This window comes from Lissotriton vulgaris, chromosome 7, assembly GCF_964263255.1.
Source record: "Lissotriton vulgaris chromosome 7, aLisVul1.2, whole genome shotgun sequence".
In the NCBI taxonomy this organism is placed as follows: Eukaryota; Metazoa; Chordata; class Amphibia; order Caudata; family Salamandridae; genus Lissotriton; species Lissotriton vulgaris.
This window is the reverse complement of record NC_141695.1, coordinates 1,678,942,527-1,678,960,020: the sequence shown is the minus strand read 5'-3', so window position 1 is coordinate 1,678,960,020 and position 17,494 is coordinate 1,678,942,527. Positions and strand designations below refer to the sequence as shown.

General features: G+C 41.9%; 2 protein-coding genes across 4 annotated transcripts in view; one reads left to right on the top strand and one right to left on the bottom strand.

Moving 5' to 3' along the window:
- ARFRP1 (ARF related protein 1) overlaps nucleotides 1-17,494 on the top strand; it is a 301,101-nt gene that overhangs the window by 116,719 nt on the left and 166,888 nt on the right. The window lies entirely within an intron of this gene.
- Nucleotides 15,437-17,494, bottom strand: part of ZGPAT (zinc finger CCCH-type and G-patch domain containing) — a 62,113-nt gene continuing 60,055 nt past the window's right edge. For both annotated transcript variants that reach the window (XM_086932753.1, XM_086932754.1), the window contains exon 7: nucleotides 15,437-16,175. In XM_086932753.1, coding sequence (XP_086788879.1) covers nucleotides 16,037-16,175 — 139 coding nt within the window. In that variant the 3' untranslated portion in view covers nucleotides 15,437-16,036. The remainder of the gene's footprint in view (nucleotides 16,176-17,494) is intronic.

The window sequence follows — 17,494 nt, the reverse complement described above, 5'->3', positions numbered from 1 at the left end:
AATACTCCACTTTAAAAGATTGATGAAATAGAGATGTAATTTCCTGCTGTGGTGGACCCACTGCCGCTACAAGCATTAATTTGTTATAGTCTTTCGAGCTGGGCAGAATGGTCTTAACTGCTATTGTTAAAAGTTAGACTTTTCTAGCTTCAGTTTTTCAGAGTGCTTGTCTGTATGGTCCTAAACGGATCCACAATCTCATTCCTGGTTCCTAAAATTACACACTGCTATTGTTAAATTTTAGACCAGTATTGGCGCACCTAGGTGCAACAAAAAATTAGGACTAGTACGCAGTTTTGGATTGGATTTTCAGAGCCGAGATTTTGTTAGTCATGTCGCCTTTGAAAATCTTAATCCATGGTGTGTGGTGGTGTTTGGTGGATTAGCAAAAATCTAGTCACTTTCAATTGGGAAAATATTTTGCCAGCAAAAGAGGATTTCTCATTTTTAATGGTACTGGATTAGTTATTTCACCAGAAATAACCGGGTCAAATTTACTAGGATTCGATTACCATTGCCACACCAAGACTTTGAAAGTTGCCTAATTAACTGGACAACCCTGGACTCTTCTTTTTTAAATATCATTTACTAACGTACACATAATATAAAATAAAACAAAAGTATTTGCAAAACTAGCTAGAGCAAAATAACTATTTGCAGAACAAGCTAGAGCAAATGACAGTTGCAACGTGGGGCATAAAGGTGCTAGATTACCAGATTTCAGTAAGAAAAATGAGATCTGGATTATGTTTTTCAATAAAGTAATGAACATTGAGTCTGTGCTTGGGAAAGGAACGAATATGAATTAAAAAGCTATTGAAGTGTCATTGTTGAGGATGCTTTCCTATCGGCCGGCCCTTCGTATCAAAGTACTGGTTACCCAAGAAATATCTACATGTTAAGTAGCAAGCTGGGCCCTCCATTCTGAGAAGAAACAGGGGAGCTATACAATTATTGTAATTGCACACGTTTGAGTATTCATGGAGTTCTTTTTTGATATGTGATTTTGTCTGGACTCCCATTTTGACACATGTACTGCAACCGTTACCTTCCTTTCCCCACAACTGTAAAGAGCTCCGATATCCCTCGGGATCATGTTCGCGCTATATAAAACTTTATAAATAAATAAATAAACAGGTGACTATAACTGAAAATGTCTTGTCTCTAAAATCAAAAAAGTCGAAGCTTGTTAATGGCAAGGTGATGCAGGTGAGTTGGAGCTCGGTTTGATGCATGGCCCAGTTTTATATCACAGGACTCAATGGCGTTGTGCAGAGTTTTGAAGAGCTAGCATCATCTATTTTATTTAGGCCTTTGAGGACATTAAAAGATAAAGGAGTGAAGAGTGACTAAACGGAGTAAGTGTGATCCACCACCAGCAAATCATCTGTAGCTTCAATGATTGGCTAACTTATTCCAGTTGCATTTAATGTGGTTTTAATTGTTGTAGATAGAGATCTAATCTGTTCCATAATATGAATCCATTCTCTACTTTAAAAGACTTATGAAATACAGAAGTTGTCACATTTCCTGATGTGGTAGACCCACTGCCAATACAAGTGATAGTTTGTTAAGAGTTTTTCGAGCAGGCCAGAATGGTTTTAGACTACTATTGTTAACAGTTAATCAGTCTTTTTTAGCTTCAGTTTTCAGCGTGCTTATACGAGCTCGAGGTGAAGATATCAAGCCAAACATTAGGACTGGGGAATGACAGTGGGTGCAACCCATCACAAAGTGCATCTCCTGTGTAACTGCAGAATCAGTATATGAAAATGTGTGTTTTGCAAGTTGAGGGACACCATTTAGTCTTCCAGCTCCAGGAGTCCAATGTGATGGTGCCAGAGACAGCATCTTGAACTTCTCCTTGTGGAGGAATGCTTTTAGAGGAAGATGGTCCAGAATGGGGCAGAAGTGTCAGTATTTCTTGAGAACAATCACAGAAGCAATATTCCTGCTCCATCTCATTTTCTGGCACAAAGTTCGCGATACCCTTACTCAAAAGAGCCAAGACCTCCTGCTACAAAATGTGGGCATGGTAGTCAGAGGTGTTTGGTGTGACAGGAGGAATGGGAAGGACAACAAGCTGGTAGGAAAGAGCTTAGCCCTGGTCAACAATGTTGTTTGCCAACGTGTCTAGTGATGGGACCCTCACCAACACAGGTTGCTTGCGCTTATCAAGGGTAGATTAAAGCAGATTTTGGGGTGGAGGTGGAAAGGCTGCGACTGTTAGCCACAGAGCCCCCTGGAAATCACGTCCCAAAGCTACAAAAGAGCCTTTTGGTTTGCTGCACAGGTTCAGAGATCTGGCGGGAGCATCTTCTGAACTCGCAGTATTCCAGAAGGTTTGCTGGGACATCTACAAGTACCCAGTGGAGTGCATCCAAGCATGGCGGTGGATGGCAAATGAGGAACCCATGGGACACGCCAGGCCAGAGTAGAGGATTTGCTTCACCACATCCTGGCCACTTCACACAACATCTGCTAAATGGTCACAAAGTTGAGCAGGGAGATTCAAAATTACCATTTGCCCCATCGCCCACAAGGAGATGAAAAATCAGACCAGAATCAGACCAGAAGGCAAGCTGCGATTGTGGATTGAAGGGAAGGCTCAACATAGAAAAGACCTTCTTCCAGATTACCTCATTCTTCCTTGACTACCTGTGAGGAGAAGTGGGTAAATAATCACAGATCTGCTTCGAGGAAGAAGCCACCTGAACCACAAGGCGATCTGTGGTGGGGGTGGCCTTTTAGATATTTTCGGCCCCTAAGGTGTAGGGTGATAATTGTGAGTGAGCTGGAGGTGGCAACCAGGGCACAGGCTGGCTTATCCATTGCAACCAAAATAAAGTCCATTGATGCCTATTAAAAGGGAAGCAGCAGCTTGAGTGCCGAACATGTAGGCTGGAAAATCTCTCTTTGAGGTTGGCCTTGTTCTGTACAGCAATTGGCTGGTCAAGGGATACTAGAGCCTTGTGCAAGACAATGATTGGGGTAACTTCTTCAATGGGAGGGCTCAAAGAGTGCTGCGGTAGCTTTTCCCGCTGTGTGCGGCGTTTTTTAAAATACCGCGTTACATGACGAGCTCAGCTCGTCATCAGCATACGAGCGCCGCAGCTGATGACGAGCTGAGCTCGTCATCAGCATCAAAGGTGTTAAGGCCACTCGAAGAAAGTCACCAGCATCAGACCCAGCGTGTTGATGGAGGGGGATTAGGGAAGGGGTATTTGGGAAAGATGGCCCTGCTCATTACTACTTTCATTGTCATGGTAAAAATAGCGGAACTTCTGGGCAGGGTCTATATCACCTAAAGATCTCCCCGAGCCTCCTAAAGTATTCACTATATGTAAGGGGCCTGTGCCTTCATCACCTGCTGAGATTAATGCCTAGATCTAACCATAAAAGCCTAGGGACAATTAGCTAAATCTTATAGTGGCCCAAAAGTTGGTGCCGAAGGAGTCGCAGCAGTTGCAACCAGCAAGACCTTCTGAGGAAGTTCAACTGGTGCCAGAGCAGGGCCACCAACACTGGGCTCTGAACAGCAGTCTGAAGGCCAGTTGGGGGTCTTAAGAGCTCCTTTCTGCCCACAGGCTCACCAGAGGGATCAGCAAAGGGCTTGGAGGAAGCCTGCATGGGGTCAGGGGGCTGGAAACTATAGAATCAGAGCAAGTGGCTCCCAAGCAAGCAATGAATCAGGCCATAATGGATTCTACACCAGATTTGGCTCTGAAGTCTAGGCCGGTTCAAGTTGCAAAGCCATCGTCTGGATGATCTACCACTCCAACAGAACTTATTTTTTCCTTTGGAGGATGTGCTAGTCAATGGTGACCCAGAGCAAGACTCGGTTCGGGACTTGGACTTTGAACAAAGCAGCTTCCACAACATTAGTTTTGAGCCCGAACCACGAAGAGCAGGGCTTACCGCTCCCTGGTAGCCTTAGAGCACATAGTGTTGCAACTGTTCTGTGACTCTGAATTGTGCTTCTGGCCTAAACAAGAGATTAAAATGTCTACCGCAAAAATGGCACCTTTTAAACCGTGACATTTTGGGGAGGGATATGCCTAAAATACTGCTTTAGACAATTTAGAATTGTAAAAAAATGTACTAAAGAGAGTAACTCTATATCTGGGTTAAAGGGGTCAGAAAAAAAAGGCAATGACATCTGTGCACATGGGTAGCTTTTTTTATGGCACTGTGATGTCACATCAAAGCAGGAACCCAAAGTCGGTATGGAGCAGAGGAGCTGCCAATTGGCACAGCAAAGCTGTTTCAAGTTCCCAGAACCAGTCAGGCATATGGCAGGATACAAAAGGTTAGAAATCTGCAGTTGTATCTATCAGAAATATTTTATTGAGGTTTAACTTAATTCAGGGAGTTTAAAAACTAGTATAACAAATAGTTTTAAAAAAGTATTTATTTTTTAAGCTTCAATTGCTATTTTTTTTTTAAATAGTGGAAAAAGGTTAGAGGCGACATGCAGAATTGGAGGGGACATGCATAATTAGAGGGGACATGCATAATTAGAGGGGACATGCATAATTGGAGCCTAGCTCTTTCTCTGCCCTTCCCAGCTCATGGCCATCAGATTGGATTCCTTGGTGTGATTGATGTCAGGATCTACAATAGGCTGGAGGGGCTGATACCCAGAATAACCAATGTTCATTACCTCTTATCAACAGTCTACCCGCCACCTAGACCCCAAACTTGTTTTTTTTAGCTTTCGAGTATTTGTACACAGTGATCAAACTTTCACCCAGCAATGTTCAAAATAAAAATAAGTTGTGCTTTAAATCTGATGGATCATTCTGCGGTTACATGTCATGGGTTGTCCTGATTTATTACAGTGATGTGCTTTACTCCTCTACTAAAAATGTTTGATAAAAAAAAAACTGAAATACTTTGGCCGAGAGAGATTTGTATATTGTTGTGACCTTGAACATCCTAGTGATTTTCTGATTGCACATTATAAAACACACAAAAAAATTCCCTTTTTAACTAATTCACGTCAAGAAATCCTTTAATTATTTTTTTACCAGAAGATTTATATATGTAGCTTTAATCGCCTTTTTCCCGAAGGATGACAGAGGAGCCATATGTTTATTGACAGTCCTTCAAAATGTGCTGTATGGCTTTAATACGATTGTGTGTTGTCTGCATGAGCAAACATGACCAGACTCACTTCACTCAGTGTGGGAATATCATGGCCACCTGCTCAATGGAGGGTCAAATACCTACTACAATTCACAGTAACCGCTATGATGAGGTACAACTACACTGCGTGCCACCTTTGTCTCTCTTGCCGAGTGCGTATCTTTGCAGTTCAATAACCACTGTAGTTGTCTTGCTATTGTTCTTCAACTTCACTTGAAAGTGCCATTTGCCCTGATCTTTGCCAGAATGGGTCTGTTGAGTGGTACTGGTTATTTCTGGATATAAAAAAAAGACCCAAAAAAACAGTATGCCTGGCTCATCCTTAATTTCTATGCCAACTATGGTGTCTCACCTAACTTTGTAGCCCTGATGTTCAAACAGAAACAACTTCTGGTAACCTTGCAAGTCAAAACTGAGGGTCTTGCAATTTCTTATCCGTTGGAGGTAGAAAAGCTTGTGGAGTTTTTTTCTCTCGCTGAAATCCAGTCTCACTCAGAGAAATGTACAACCTCCTTGGAGTCCTCAGTAAGCATATGACTTTTGGATCAGTTTAAACTATAGATGTCCAAGAGGTGGATCTGAACACCTACCTCTTGGCTTGCTGCAGATCGCCACCCCTGAACCGGAGACTCTTACTTTGTTTCTCTTTACTGTGAAAACCAGAAAGCCTCTTTCCTTGATTGCTACTCAGTTTAACTTTATATGGTGGCTTCTAGGGTGTTTTTTGTTCAAATCTCAACCCAAACCTACAGGGCTCTCTACCCTAAAATTAAGTTCGGGCTGATTTTATTAAACTCACTATTTTGTGTTGTAGGACTTCTTTTCCTTTTGACTGGGGAGTTATTAAACAAATGTGTAGTACATACAAAAAACCCACTGTCCGACATCTTCAAAGTTCTTAGATTGGTTGTTGTCTGGTATATAATGTGTGAAATCTCAAGTTACCAGAATATCGAAGCTAAAATATCAAGGACCAAATATAGAAGATGGTGGTGCATATAGGTACTTATAGATTACTATTCTTACCTTCACGCCTACGCACCTTGATAATATATTTTATATATATATATATATATATATATATATATATATATATATATATGCGCTGGGGAACAACGTGCCGATTTGGTGTGACGCAAAAAAGCAGCAGCCCAGCCGGGGTTGGATTAAGCAACCTGAAAATTTAAAGTAAAGAACAGAGGGAACATACAGCGGCATCCACAAATGATTTCATACTTACCCGAACTACCATGATGCAAGGCATGTAAATGCCCATTGTGGCGGGACTTACCCTACAAAATCGTGAGTGCGATTCAATTAGCACTGCTGTTTCCCCCAAGCCAGTGACCAAGGGATGACCCCAAAACGCGTATGGCAAAGAAAGAGTGTGTGCTAAGAAGACCTGGCCGTGTATGCTGCTGTCCATCAAATTAAAACGGCGAACTCAACGTTGTGTGTGGTGCTTTCTACCTTCGGTCAACCTCATTTGGAATATATATATATATATATATATATATATATATATATATATAAATATAGTCACAGTACATATGTATGGACTTAAGTATGGTAAACCTGAACATATTTACTTACCGGTCATTTTAGTTTAGATATATAGTAGCTCGAGATTTCACACTCAATATTTCTCAACTACACTTCTCAGATTCCTTGCCCTTAGAAACACATTGATCGTAAGTGCAAAAACAGTGCGCAAGATCAAAATTCAGTTCCAAGGCTTCTTGTTTTTGTGTTCACCCTTATTTTAAGAGTTAATTTAACATTAGTGTAAATAAAGACACATTAAGTAACAGCTTTGACTGGACACAAATATTCACACTGGCACCTTAGTGTATTTATATTGACAAGCACCCGGAACAGACCGTGTATATATATTATATATATATATTTTTTTTTTTACAAAACAAACGGTTCCCAATTGGTGCACGCTTATTTCCACTGGTGCTTTGTCGAGGTTAGACCCTACCTCGTAATTATCTCTTGGTACATACCGAGAAGAAATTGTGTATAAATCATATGATGAATTGATAATACAATGGTGAATACACTATGAAAATGTATACATGTAAAATAAATACGTTCTCAGTGCAACAAAAACATGATTGAGCCTGTAGCTAACTACAAATACCAGAATGTATCAATACTGGGTGTAGATTGTAGCACTATAAAGGGTGAAATAGAAAGGGGACTCACGGAACTGTGACCAAGGCCATTTCTTGGCTGAAACGTTGGTGTTGGTGTTTATGATGCTTTAATATAAGCTATCAAATCTCTATAACTTCTGGAGTGCTTTGAAACCTTTGTTCCAAGAGATATATATATATTCACTGAAAAAAATCACAGGTTTTAGGGACGTTATAGTTAGTTGGACATTTCACTTGCACAAAACCAGAGAAATTCGAGCATTATAGTTAGTAGAGATAACTATAACTTGCGCCACCGCAATGCACTGCTGATGACGTCACATATTACATCATTCATGACGGTCAGTGACATCACTGATGACATCATCCAGCGACTGTGTGTTTCTGTAAATTGTAAATATGATTATATATATATATATATATATATATACACACACACACACCATGGTGTATTGAAGAATGAGTGGGTGTATAAGTATCTGAATGGATGATTTAGTCGGTGAGTGATTGATTGTATAAGTGACTGATTGAGTGTATCTTACGAAATGAATGGGTTAGTGGGTAAACTGTGTAAATGTCTGTATCTGTCTGTCAGTTGGTGTATTAGTGGCTGCATGGGTTGGTGAGTAGCTACACGACTGTGTATATGGGTTATGGATTGGTTGTCTGAGTATCTGTATGGGTGCCTGAGTGTCTGTGTGAGTAGGTGGTGGGTGGGTGGGTGACTGTGCATAGATGTGAGTGGGTGATTCACTGGGTGTGTGGGTTCAAGAGTGCATCTGTGAAGGGCTGTACGTGTGTGTGTGTGAATGAATGTCTAAGTGATATATGTGTGAGTATACAGCAGTGTATGGATGAGTGTGTGCTTGTATCAGCGATTGTATAAGAGAGTAAGTATGTGTTAGTATTTGTATAAATGAGTGAGTGAGGTGTTCTATGTATAACTGTATAGGTAAGTAAATGGGTGTGATTGATTCTTTGCATGACTGAGTAGGTGTGTGAGTAAGTCTATGGATGAGTGGCGGTGTGTGAGTGTATGTAGAAGTGCATATTATAGTGACAGCATGTATGAGTTACTGTATGGGTGAATGAGTGGATGTGTGTGTGTGTAGACCTAGGAATCACTGAGCGGGTATGTACTAACTGCTATTGATGTGTCTATGGTTTCGAAAACGGTAGTCTGTATTTTAGAGTGGGTGTATAAAAGGTTATATTAGGGTGTGAGGAGGTGCATCAGATTATCCCTTGGATGATGTCATCAGTGATTTCATTTGAGATGTCATCAGTGATGTCACTGATCATGTCATGAATTATGTAATATGTGATGTCATCAGCAGTGCATTGCGGTGGCGACCGTTATAGTTATCTCTACTAACTATAGTGGTCGAATTTCTCTGGTTTTGTACGAGTGAAATGTGCAACTATAATGTCCCTGAAACCTGTGGTTTTCTCAGAGAATTTTTAAGGTTTTTTTAAATGCTAATTTCCAACTAGAACGTCCCTGAAACGTATGTTTTTTTCAGTGAATTTCAAAGGTTTTTTAAATGCTAATTTCTAACTATAACATAGCAGTCGTGTTTGCAGAGTGGTGGAGAAAGGTGGGCTTGGCCTCCAAACACGTTTTAGCAATCCCACGGTGTGAGATTTACTGGAGGGATAGTTAGTCCCCAAAGTCAATCTTGGGGGCCAACTACCCCTCCTATTACCTCCAGCAAGTCCCACACAGCACAATTGCTAACTTCTCATACTAGGCCATGCCCCCTTTCTCCACAACTCTGCAAACGCACCCCCTTGAATACGGAGGGTCCCTGGGGGCCAACTTGCCCACCAGGTACCTCCAGTAAGTGCCACAGAGCGGGATTGCACCACTCTGACGATGTCCACTTGTGTGCTGAGGTCCTCAGGACACAAGAGGATCTCATCCCCCCACCACCAGTGCACCAGAGTGGTGTAAAAAGGGGCGTGGTCTTGGACCACCTCTCTGCAAAGCAGCTCTGTGGCGCAAACTGGAGGTACCTGGTGGCCTAGTTGGCACCCAGGGTCCCTCCGTATTCAAGGGGAATTAATTCCCCAACAACGCGCTTGGGGACGCGTTTGTAGTGTGGTGGGAAAAGGGGGCGTGGCCTTCGGCTAGCTGCCACCTTTATTTTTATAATATTTTTTTATTACAAGATGAGCTGTGTGGCCCCCCTTCTTTTACATTTCTTGGGCCCTGGGGACCCCATCCCCCAGGTCTTGACCATTTTTTTCTAATAAATTTTTTTTTTAAAAAACACATCGGGAGGGAGCCATTTCGCCCCAGGGACCCCATCCCCTGGGGCATGGCCAGTTGTCTTTTTTTTTTAACTTTATTTCTTTGGAGGGGGGGCCACGTGGCCCCCTTCATCAGGCCAATAATGACCCCGGTGACCCCATCTATCCGGGCCTGGCCGTTACTTTAAAAAAAATAAATATGTTTAATTCCCCGCAGGGGAGGGTGGCCGCGTAGCCCCACTCCCGGGCCACTTCTGACCCCGGGGACCCCATCCCACGGGGCCTGGTCACTACGGTGGGGACCGTGGGGGGAGCCCCAATGGTCATGCAGGCTCCCTGCCTCCTGCGGGAGCCAGCATGCAGCTCCCCTTGCTCGAAAGCAATTCTGCTTTGCTTTATTGAAGCGAGAGAAGGTTTCCCTGCTCTCGCTTCAAGGAAGCAAAGCAGCGTTTGGTACGACAGGGCGGGAGCCGCACTGCTCCCCCCACACCTTTGTTTTCAAAGCCGGAGGTCCGCGGAGAGGTGGCAGTCCGCGGGGCTGCGGGGGACCACGTGCCCCCCGCATTTAATTACTATAGCCCCAGTGAATTAAAACATTGCAACTGATAGGTAGGGAAGATGCGCAGCAGTAAGTTTAAACTGTGATAGAGCTGTAAGGTTGATTAAGGTAGGTTCCTCTCGCAGGTAGCGTGTCCGACCACAACGCTAGCAATTATAGTTAATAGTGCATACATGTAAGTGAATGCATCCCTGGTTGAGGCACTCCTTTGGGTTCCAAAAAACGACTCCACTGTGTGTAAGTTGGTAGTTTGAAAGTTTATGTGTAATATACAATCCAAATGGATAAACTCAACATTTCAACTTGTATGATATAATGATGATAATCTCATTGATCATTGAGTTGATATACACTCCAACTCCAATGCATTTCGGGCCGGATAGCCCTTTTTCAAGGAGTACTACGAAAGAATGAAGAAGATATAATAAATCAAGCGGAATGTGATACTCTGTTGAAGGTTGTACAAACTTAAAAAGTAAGAAAGTGTAAAGTTGCATGCAGGTGATGTTGAGAAAAACCTGCACCTATGTAACATACAAATGAATAAAGAATGTGCGGAGATCTCAGGCTGGTGTGTCCTGTGAGGTAAATAGAGATCAAAAGCAACGTGAACTAATGTGCAGAATCTGGTGTATAGAGTTGGACGAACGCTAACAGAAAACCCAAGTTACACCGTCAGTAGTGAAGAGGTGACTGGCGAAAGTTGCAGGGTGTGTCTTACTAGGGTGAACATAAGTAAAACATAACAGAGCATGCAAAGGATAAACAAGACCACTTACGGTCATTTAAACGGACGCATTCGGTTTAGCTGTGAATAAAGGTAACGGGACATCAGATTCCCTGTGCGCATAAACAGTGCTTATAAGTAAGTTACGTGTTAATGTGAGGCGACTTACATTTAAAGTTAGTAGAAGCTTGCGTGTTGACGTTCCAAGCAGAACGCTGGCTTCGTCCAATGTGAACGCGGAAGTGAGGTTGTATGTGGGTTCGGTTATGCAGGGATGTTAGTCACGTGGTGATGAAAAAATAAATGATGGACTAGCGCAGCAGCCATCTTAAGAGGTGCAAGCGAAAGTGTGCGCGCTAACAAAGAATCTCTAAGATAATGCAACATCTCCGAGATAATACGACATAGGGACCATGAGTGGAAACTAGTATATAAACACATATATAAACACATGTATAAACACATGGTAAATCAAAAGTTAATGGGTACTAAAAGACTATACTCCTTCAAATGGTAAGGTAACATGGTTCAATGAATAACAGGCCGTTACAAAGTGTTAGTGTCAGTAAGCCACAGGATGTGGTTCCAAATGGAGAGGGTTACAGGTAACAACTAAATTCAGTTCTGTCATTTATTCCTAGAGGTTTCATGGTTTGCAAACGATAAATCCATGTCATTTCACGTTGCAATAGGAAGTTGCGGTTGTCTCTTCCTTCAGCTTTACAAATGGTTTCAAGGACCACAAATTTAATTTGGGCAACTGTATGTTTGTACTCATTAAAGTGGACCGCAACGGCGGATTTTTAATTTTTGGTTTTTATATTGGACTTGTGTTCATTTATTCGAACTTTTATTTTTCTTTCAGTTTTCCCCACATAGAGTTTACCACATGGGCATTTTAGGGCATAAATGAGGTTTGTGGAATCACAAGTAGCATTAATGTGCAGTTTAATATTGTTTCCTTTCATAGGGTGGGTGATGGAATTTCCTCTGATGATGTTATTACACTACTGCAGTTCATGCAGGGACGTGTGCCTTTGTTTTCTGAGTGGATAACCCGAGTTTTTTTCAAGAATTTCTTTGATGTTGTGACTTCTTGAGTACGCGAATAAAGATGGTTTATTGAATATATCATTGAAGTCAGGTTCAAGCTCCAATATCGGCCAGTGTTTGAGGATGATTTTCTTGTAGGTAAGACTCATGGTAGATAATTTAGATACAAGACCCATTCTGTTATCTTGTCGTTTTGTGGATTTTTTTTAAGGCTTCTTGTCTGCTGGTAGATAGGGCCCGTGTTTTCGCGTTTTCTAGTATGGATTTGGGATATCCTCTTTCTGTAAATCGTTTACTCATTTCATCAATGCGTTGTTCAGCGAGTAGATCATCAGACGTTATGCGTCTGACGCGCAGCATTTATGACAATGGTAAGTGTTTTTTAAGTGCTCCCTGGTGGAAACTGGAGTAGTGGAGAGTGTTATTACGGTCTGTAGGTTTACGATACAAGTCCTTTTTAAATCCATGGGGAGTTCTAGTAATGGCCACATCCAAAAAATGAATGGTTTCATTGCTCATTTGCCATGTTAATTGGATTCTCTCGTTTTTGGAATTCAAATCTGTTTGTAGATTAATTTCTGAGTCTTTCCATAAGATGAACAGATCATCAATGTAACGTATGAATAGCTTGATGTTGTTGTTAAAATCATCATTTCCATAAATATATTGTTCCTCGTACTCTTTCATGTATATATTTGCGTATGTGGGAGCCGCACAGTTGCCCATGGACATTCCGGACATTTGAAGATACCAGTTTTCATTATGTTCGAAATAACTGTGATACAAAGTGAAAATCATAAACTCTTGCATGGGTAAATCAATGTCACTGTGTAGAAGGGGTTTTTCAAATCGCTTCAATACCGCCATCATGAGGGATGGAGGTATACAATGCACTAACATCAGCAGTGCATAGTATGAGTTGGTCATCAGGTAGAATGGAGACTTGGGAAAGCTTATGTAGGAATTCAGTTAATGCTACTTGAGTACAAACATACAGTTGCCCAAATTAAATTTATGGTCCTTGAAACCATCTGTAAAGCTGAAGGAAGAGACAACCGCAAATTCCTTTTGCAACATGAAATGACATGGATTTATCGTTGGCAAACCATGAAACCTCTAGGATTAAATGACAGAACTGAATTTAGTTGTTACCTCTAACCCTCTCTATTTGGAACCACATCCTGTGGCTTACTAACACTTTGTAACGGCCCGTTAATCATTGAACCATGTTACCTTACCATTTGAAAGTGTATAGTCTTTTAGTACCCATTAACTTTTGATTTACCATGTGTCTATACATGTGTTTATATATGTATTTATATACTAGTTTCCACTCATGGTCCCTATGTCGTATTATCTCAGAGATGTTGCATTATCTTAGAGATTCTTTGTTAGCTCGCACACTTTCGCTTGCACCTCTTAAGATGGCTGCTGCGCTAGTCCATCATTTATTTTTTTCATCACCACGTGACTAACATCCTTGCATAACCCAACCCACATACAGCCCCACTTCCGCGTTCACGTCGGACGAAGCCAGCGTTCTGCTTGGAACTTCAACACGCAAGCTTCTACTACCTTTAAATGTAAGTCGGCTCACATTAACACGTAACTTACTTATAAGCACTGTTTATGCGCACAGGGAATCTGATGTCCCGTTACCTTTATTCACAGATAAACCGAATGCGTCCGTTTGAATGACCGTAAGTGGTCTTGTTTATCCTTTGCATGCTCCGTTATGTTTTACTTATGTTTGCCCTAGTAAGACACACCCTGCAACTTTCGCCAGTCACCTCTTCACTACTGACGGTGTAACTTGGGTTTTCTGTTAGCGTTCGTCCAACTCTATACACCAGATTCTGCACATTAGTTCACGTTGCTTTTGATCTCTGTTTACCTCACAGGACACACCAGCCTGAGATCTCCGCACGTTCTTTATTCATTTGTATGTTACATAGGTGCAGGTTTTTCTCAACATCACCTGCATGCAACTTTACACTTTTACTTTTTAAGTTTGTACAACCTTCAACAGAGTATCACATTCCGCTTGATTTATTAGATCTTCTTCATTCTTTCGTAGTACTCCTTGAAAAAGGGCTATCCGTCCCGAAATGCATTGGAGTTGGAGTGTATATCAACTCAATGATCAATGAGATTATCATCATTATATCATACAAGTTGAAATGTTGAATTTATCCATTTGGATTGTATATTACACATAAACTTTCAAACTACCAACTTACACACAGTGGAGTCGTTTTTGGGAACCCAAAGGAGTGCCTCAACCAGGGATGCATTCACTTACATGTATGCACTATCAATTAAAACATTGCCCCCGGGACCTGGCCCACCCGGGGGCCTCATTAAAATGAAGCGCAGGAGCCCACACTTCAGTTCTTTTTTTTCGGGGGAATTCGCAACCCCAATGCGAATTCCGCTGAAATTATAAAATAAAACATTGCTTTTTTTTAGCCATGGTGGTCCTTGTGGGACCCTCTGAGCAGGCCTAGGGGGTCAGGGTGTTTTTACCCTTCCCCCTTATCTTGTTTTTTATCTTTGTTTTACTGTTTTCTTGTGACTCAGTTCTACAGAGCCACAAGATGTCTGCCAACAGTTCCTGGTTTGGAGTGTTGGCTGCCAATCAGAGTGAAGCTCATGCCTGGGAGGGTTCGCGAACCCACCGCGGCCACAGATATCAAAACTTTTTCTTTTTCTAATTTCTCAGGAACTACTTAACAGATTTACACCATTTTAAAAAAGGTCTCTTTCTGAACCAAGGGCTACCTTTTTGCCAAATTTGGTGTAATTCCGTTCAGCAGTTCAGGCTGTAGCTTTGTCTAAAGTTTCCTATGGAAATTAACATGGGGAAAAAGCGTTTTGGGACCCCCCTTTTTTCTCGGCCCCGCTGGACGAATCATCTTGAAGCTGACCGAAGCGCCCCATTAGTTTTGAAAATTTAGTGGAGATTTGTCAACCGGCGCCAGAGTTATTGGGAAAAGAAAAAACGCTTTTTGAATAGAAACAAGGTCCCAACTATAACTACCTACTCTCTCTCTCTCTCTCTCTCTCTATATATATATATCCCCCACCCTCCAAAAAAAGAGGCGCAATAGAACCATAGCATCATTGCACATCTTTGTGCCATAGACACCCAGTGCATTTCCTGAGTTGTGAGTCTGTGGTACACACTTTAATCAATGCTCCTCCCAGCTAATTGAATTACTAGAGTAAGTTTTAAACTCCACAAATCAGGATCATATTTGTAGGCTACACAATAATCAAAGTAGTTACCTTCTTGCAGCCGTGGGGCGACTGTTTAAAGACCACCCAAACTTTTTAACTCTGGCTGGAGACGTCCAACTACTGGGACTCTTAGTTCCAGCCTCCTCTCCAAAGCTGCTCTTAGAAACACAGCAGCCATAGGAACTCCAGAGCACTGCTGCCACTTTCAAGATCCACCAAGAGCCAATCCCTTAAAAACATAGAAGGCCCAAGTGATACTTCATGTCTTGTGTAGCTACAATCAAGAAAATCAGAGCAGTTTTGATGTTTTTTATAATACCACAAATATTTTCTTAAATGTTGTTAGCAAAAAAGGAGAGTGTTTTAAATAGAGTTCATACAAAGGGCCATGGTGACCAACTCATCTTGCTTGATGTACAGATCAATGCGAGGCTGTGCAGATTAGCACATGCCATGGCACAGGCAGCTACAGATGATACATTGATAGAGGACACCATTGGCCCTCCACAGGTGTGTATACAGACTCAAATGACCACTCATTGCAGATGTTGACTCCACAAAGTCAAAGATTTCATGCTGTGATCTCACATACCACATCTCCTTGTGACCATCTCTCAATGCCCCGACTCTCTCTAATTGCCCTGACCAGCTCAAACACTTCCAAGGTGGTAAAGTTCAGGACTAGCCAGGGAATAATGTCGTGTCAAGACAGGGTTGGAGCATTTTGTTGGCAGTCGTCCTGTCTAGCTGATGGTCCATGTCCAGCTCACTGTCTGGCCTCTAACGAGCTCTTGATGTCACAGAGACTGGTCGTCTGACAGACATGTGGCAGGAGAAATAAAGAGCTGCACAGACAGAGTTCTCTTAGTGATCACATGTACATTGAGCACAGTCTTAGAACTTGGTCATCTTCTTGTGGGTGTCTGCCTTCTTCTGTTGCCCCTGGAGCTGCACATCCTGGGCCTTTAGGTGCTCCAGCTGTTTCCGTGCACCAGACAACCGCACCTCCAGCTGGTTGGTGACCACACTGTCCCTACAAAAAGGACAAGAAAGGTACATCTCAGAGCACATCTTAAGTATAGTTAGTCACACTCTGTCTGTCTGTTCTAACCACCATCCAGCAGAAAAGAGCTACCCAGGCTACCGACCCTCCAAAACAAGGAAAGGCACTCACCATTAACCCCTCGCTCTCCAAACCCAGCCAGAAGGGAAGGCGCCCATTCACAAAATCCACGAATAGAAGAGTAGAACCTCACCCTTTAAAAAAAACTTATCAAGTACTACACCAACCACTCTTGAACTGAAGGTAAATTAAAGATCTTATTGATGAGTGCACTTTCAGAAGGCCAATCGAGGTATCAGTGAAATACTTAAAAAAACAATTAAAAAGTGGTGACAATGAAGAACACAGAGTATGGGATGTAAGTAAATGTTCAATTTCTCTTGGAAACTTGATACTTGTGATTTGTCCGTTCCAGAGTCCTCCAAATGTTGTCATTGCAGGTCCCCAAAGAATAGGGCTGGAACGGTGTTCATCCAGTATCAACCTATCGGATCTACCGGGTAAGACTAGTTTAGAACTCTTCATGTCTGATGTTGAGAGGTATATCCAGAGAACTATTTAAATTTTCATCTTTGTACCCAGATACCAAAGGCCAAACTCGATGGCTTTGTAGGCCAAGAGACAAGGGAAAGAAAAGCGACCAGATAAGAATCAGGGAAGGTGTGAAATATTACACTAGTCCTAGTTACAAGCAAAAGAAAATTCTTTGCAACCAATCACACAAACCAGCTTAATGCAGACGTAGAAAACGTCAAGGAGGAACCATACAAATGTTTCTCCAATTGTATTATTTGGAAAGCATATGGTTGCAAAGTGGGGACCGGGAGCCTATGGTGGTTGGTAAAGTCAGCACAGCTGCATGACGACTGGGAAATTAATGCCAACAGTGAGCACCCGTCCAGTGACACTGGAAGTGATGAAATCATTTGAGTCATGACATCAACAGCTGCATCTTAAGTATAAGTCAATAACTTACAAAAATGATAGCCACTACTAGACAAGTTAACTTTTGTTTTATTAACTGAATACTCACATGTTTTTAGTGAATAAAGAGCTATCGTTTTTGTGCATGTATGGCTATATGAAGGCTTCAGCCTGAACGGAGTAATCAAACCCGTTACTCAGTGCTCTGATGTCATTCCTACTTTCCATTCATACGTTTTAGTAAGCTGGTCCAATAAGTGCCCACCAAGCAACTGTTATAATGTTTGCCAGTACAGGCACCTTCCAGTTTAGCCGCCTTTAATTCGATTTACTGACATGCATATATCTCAGTACCCCAAATCTGC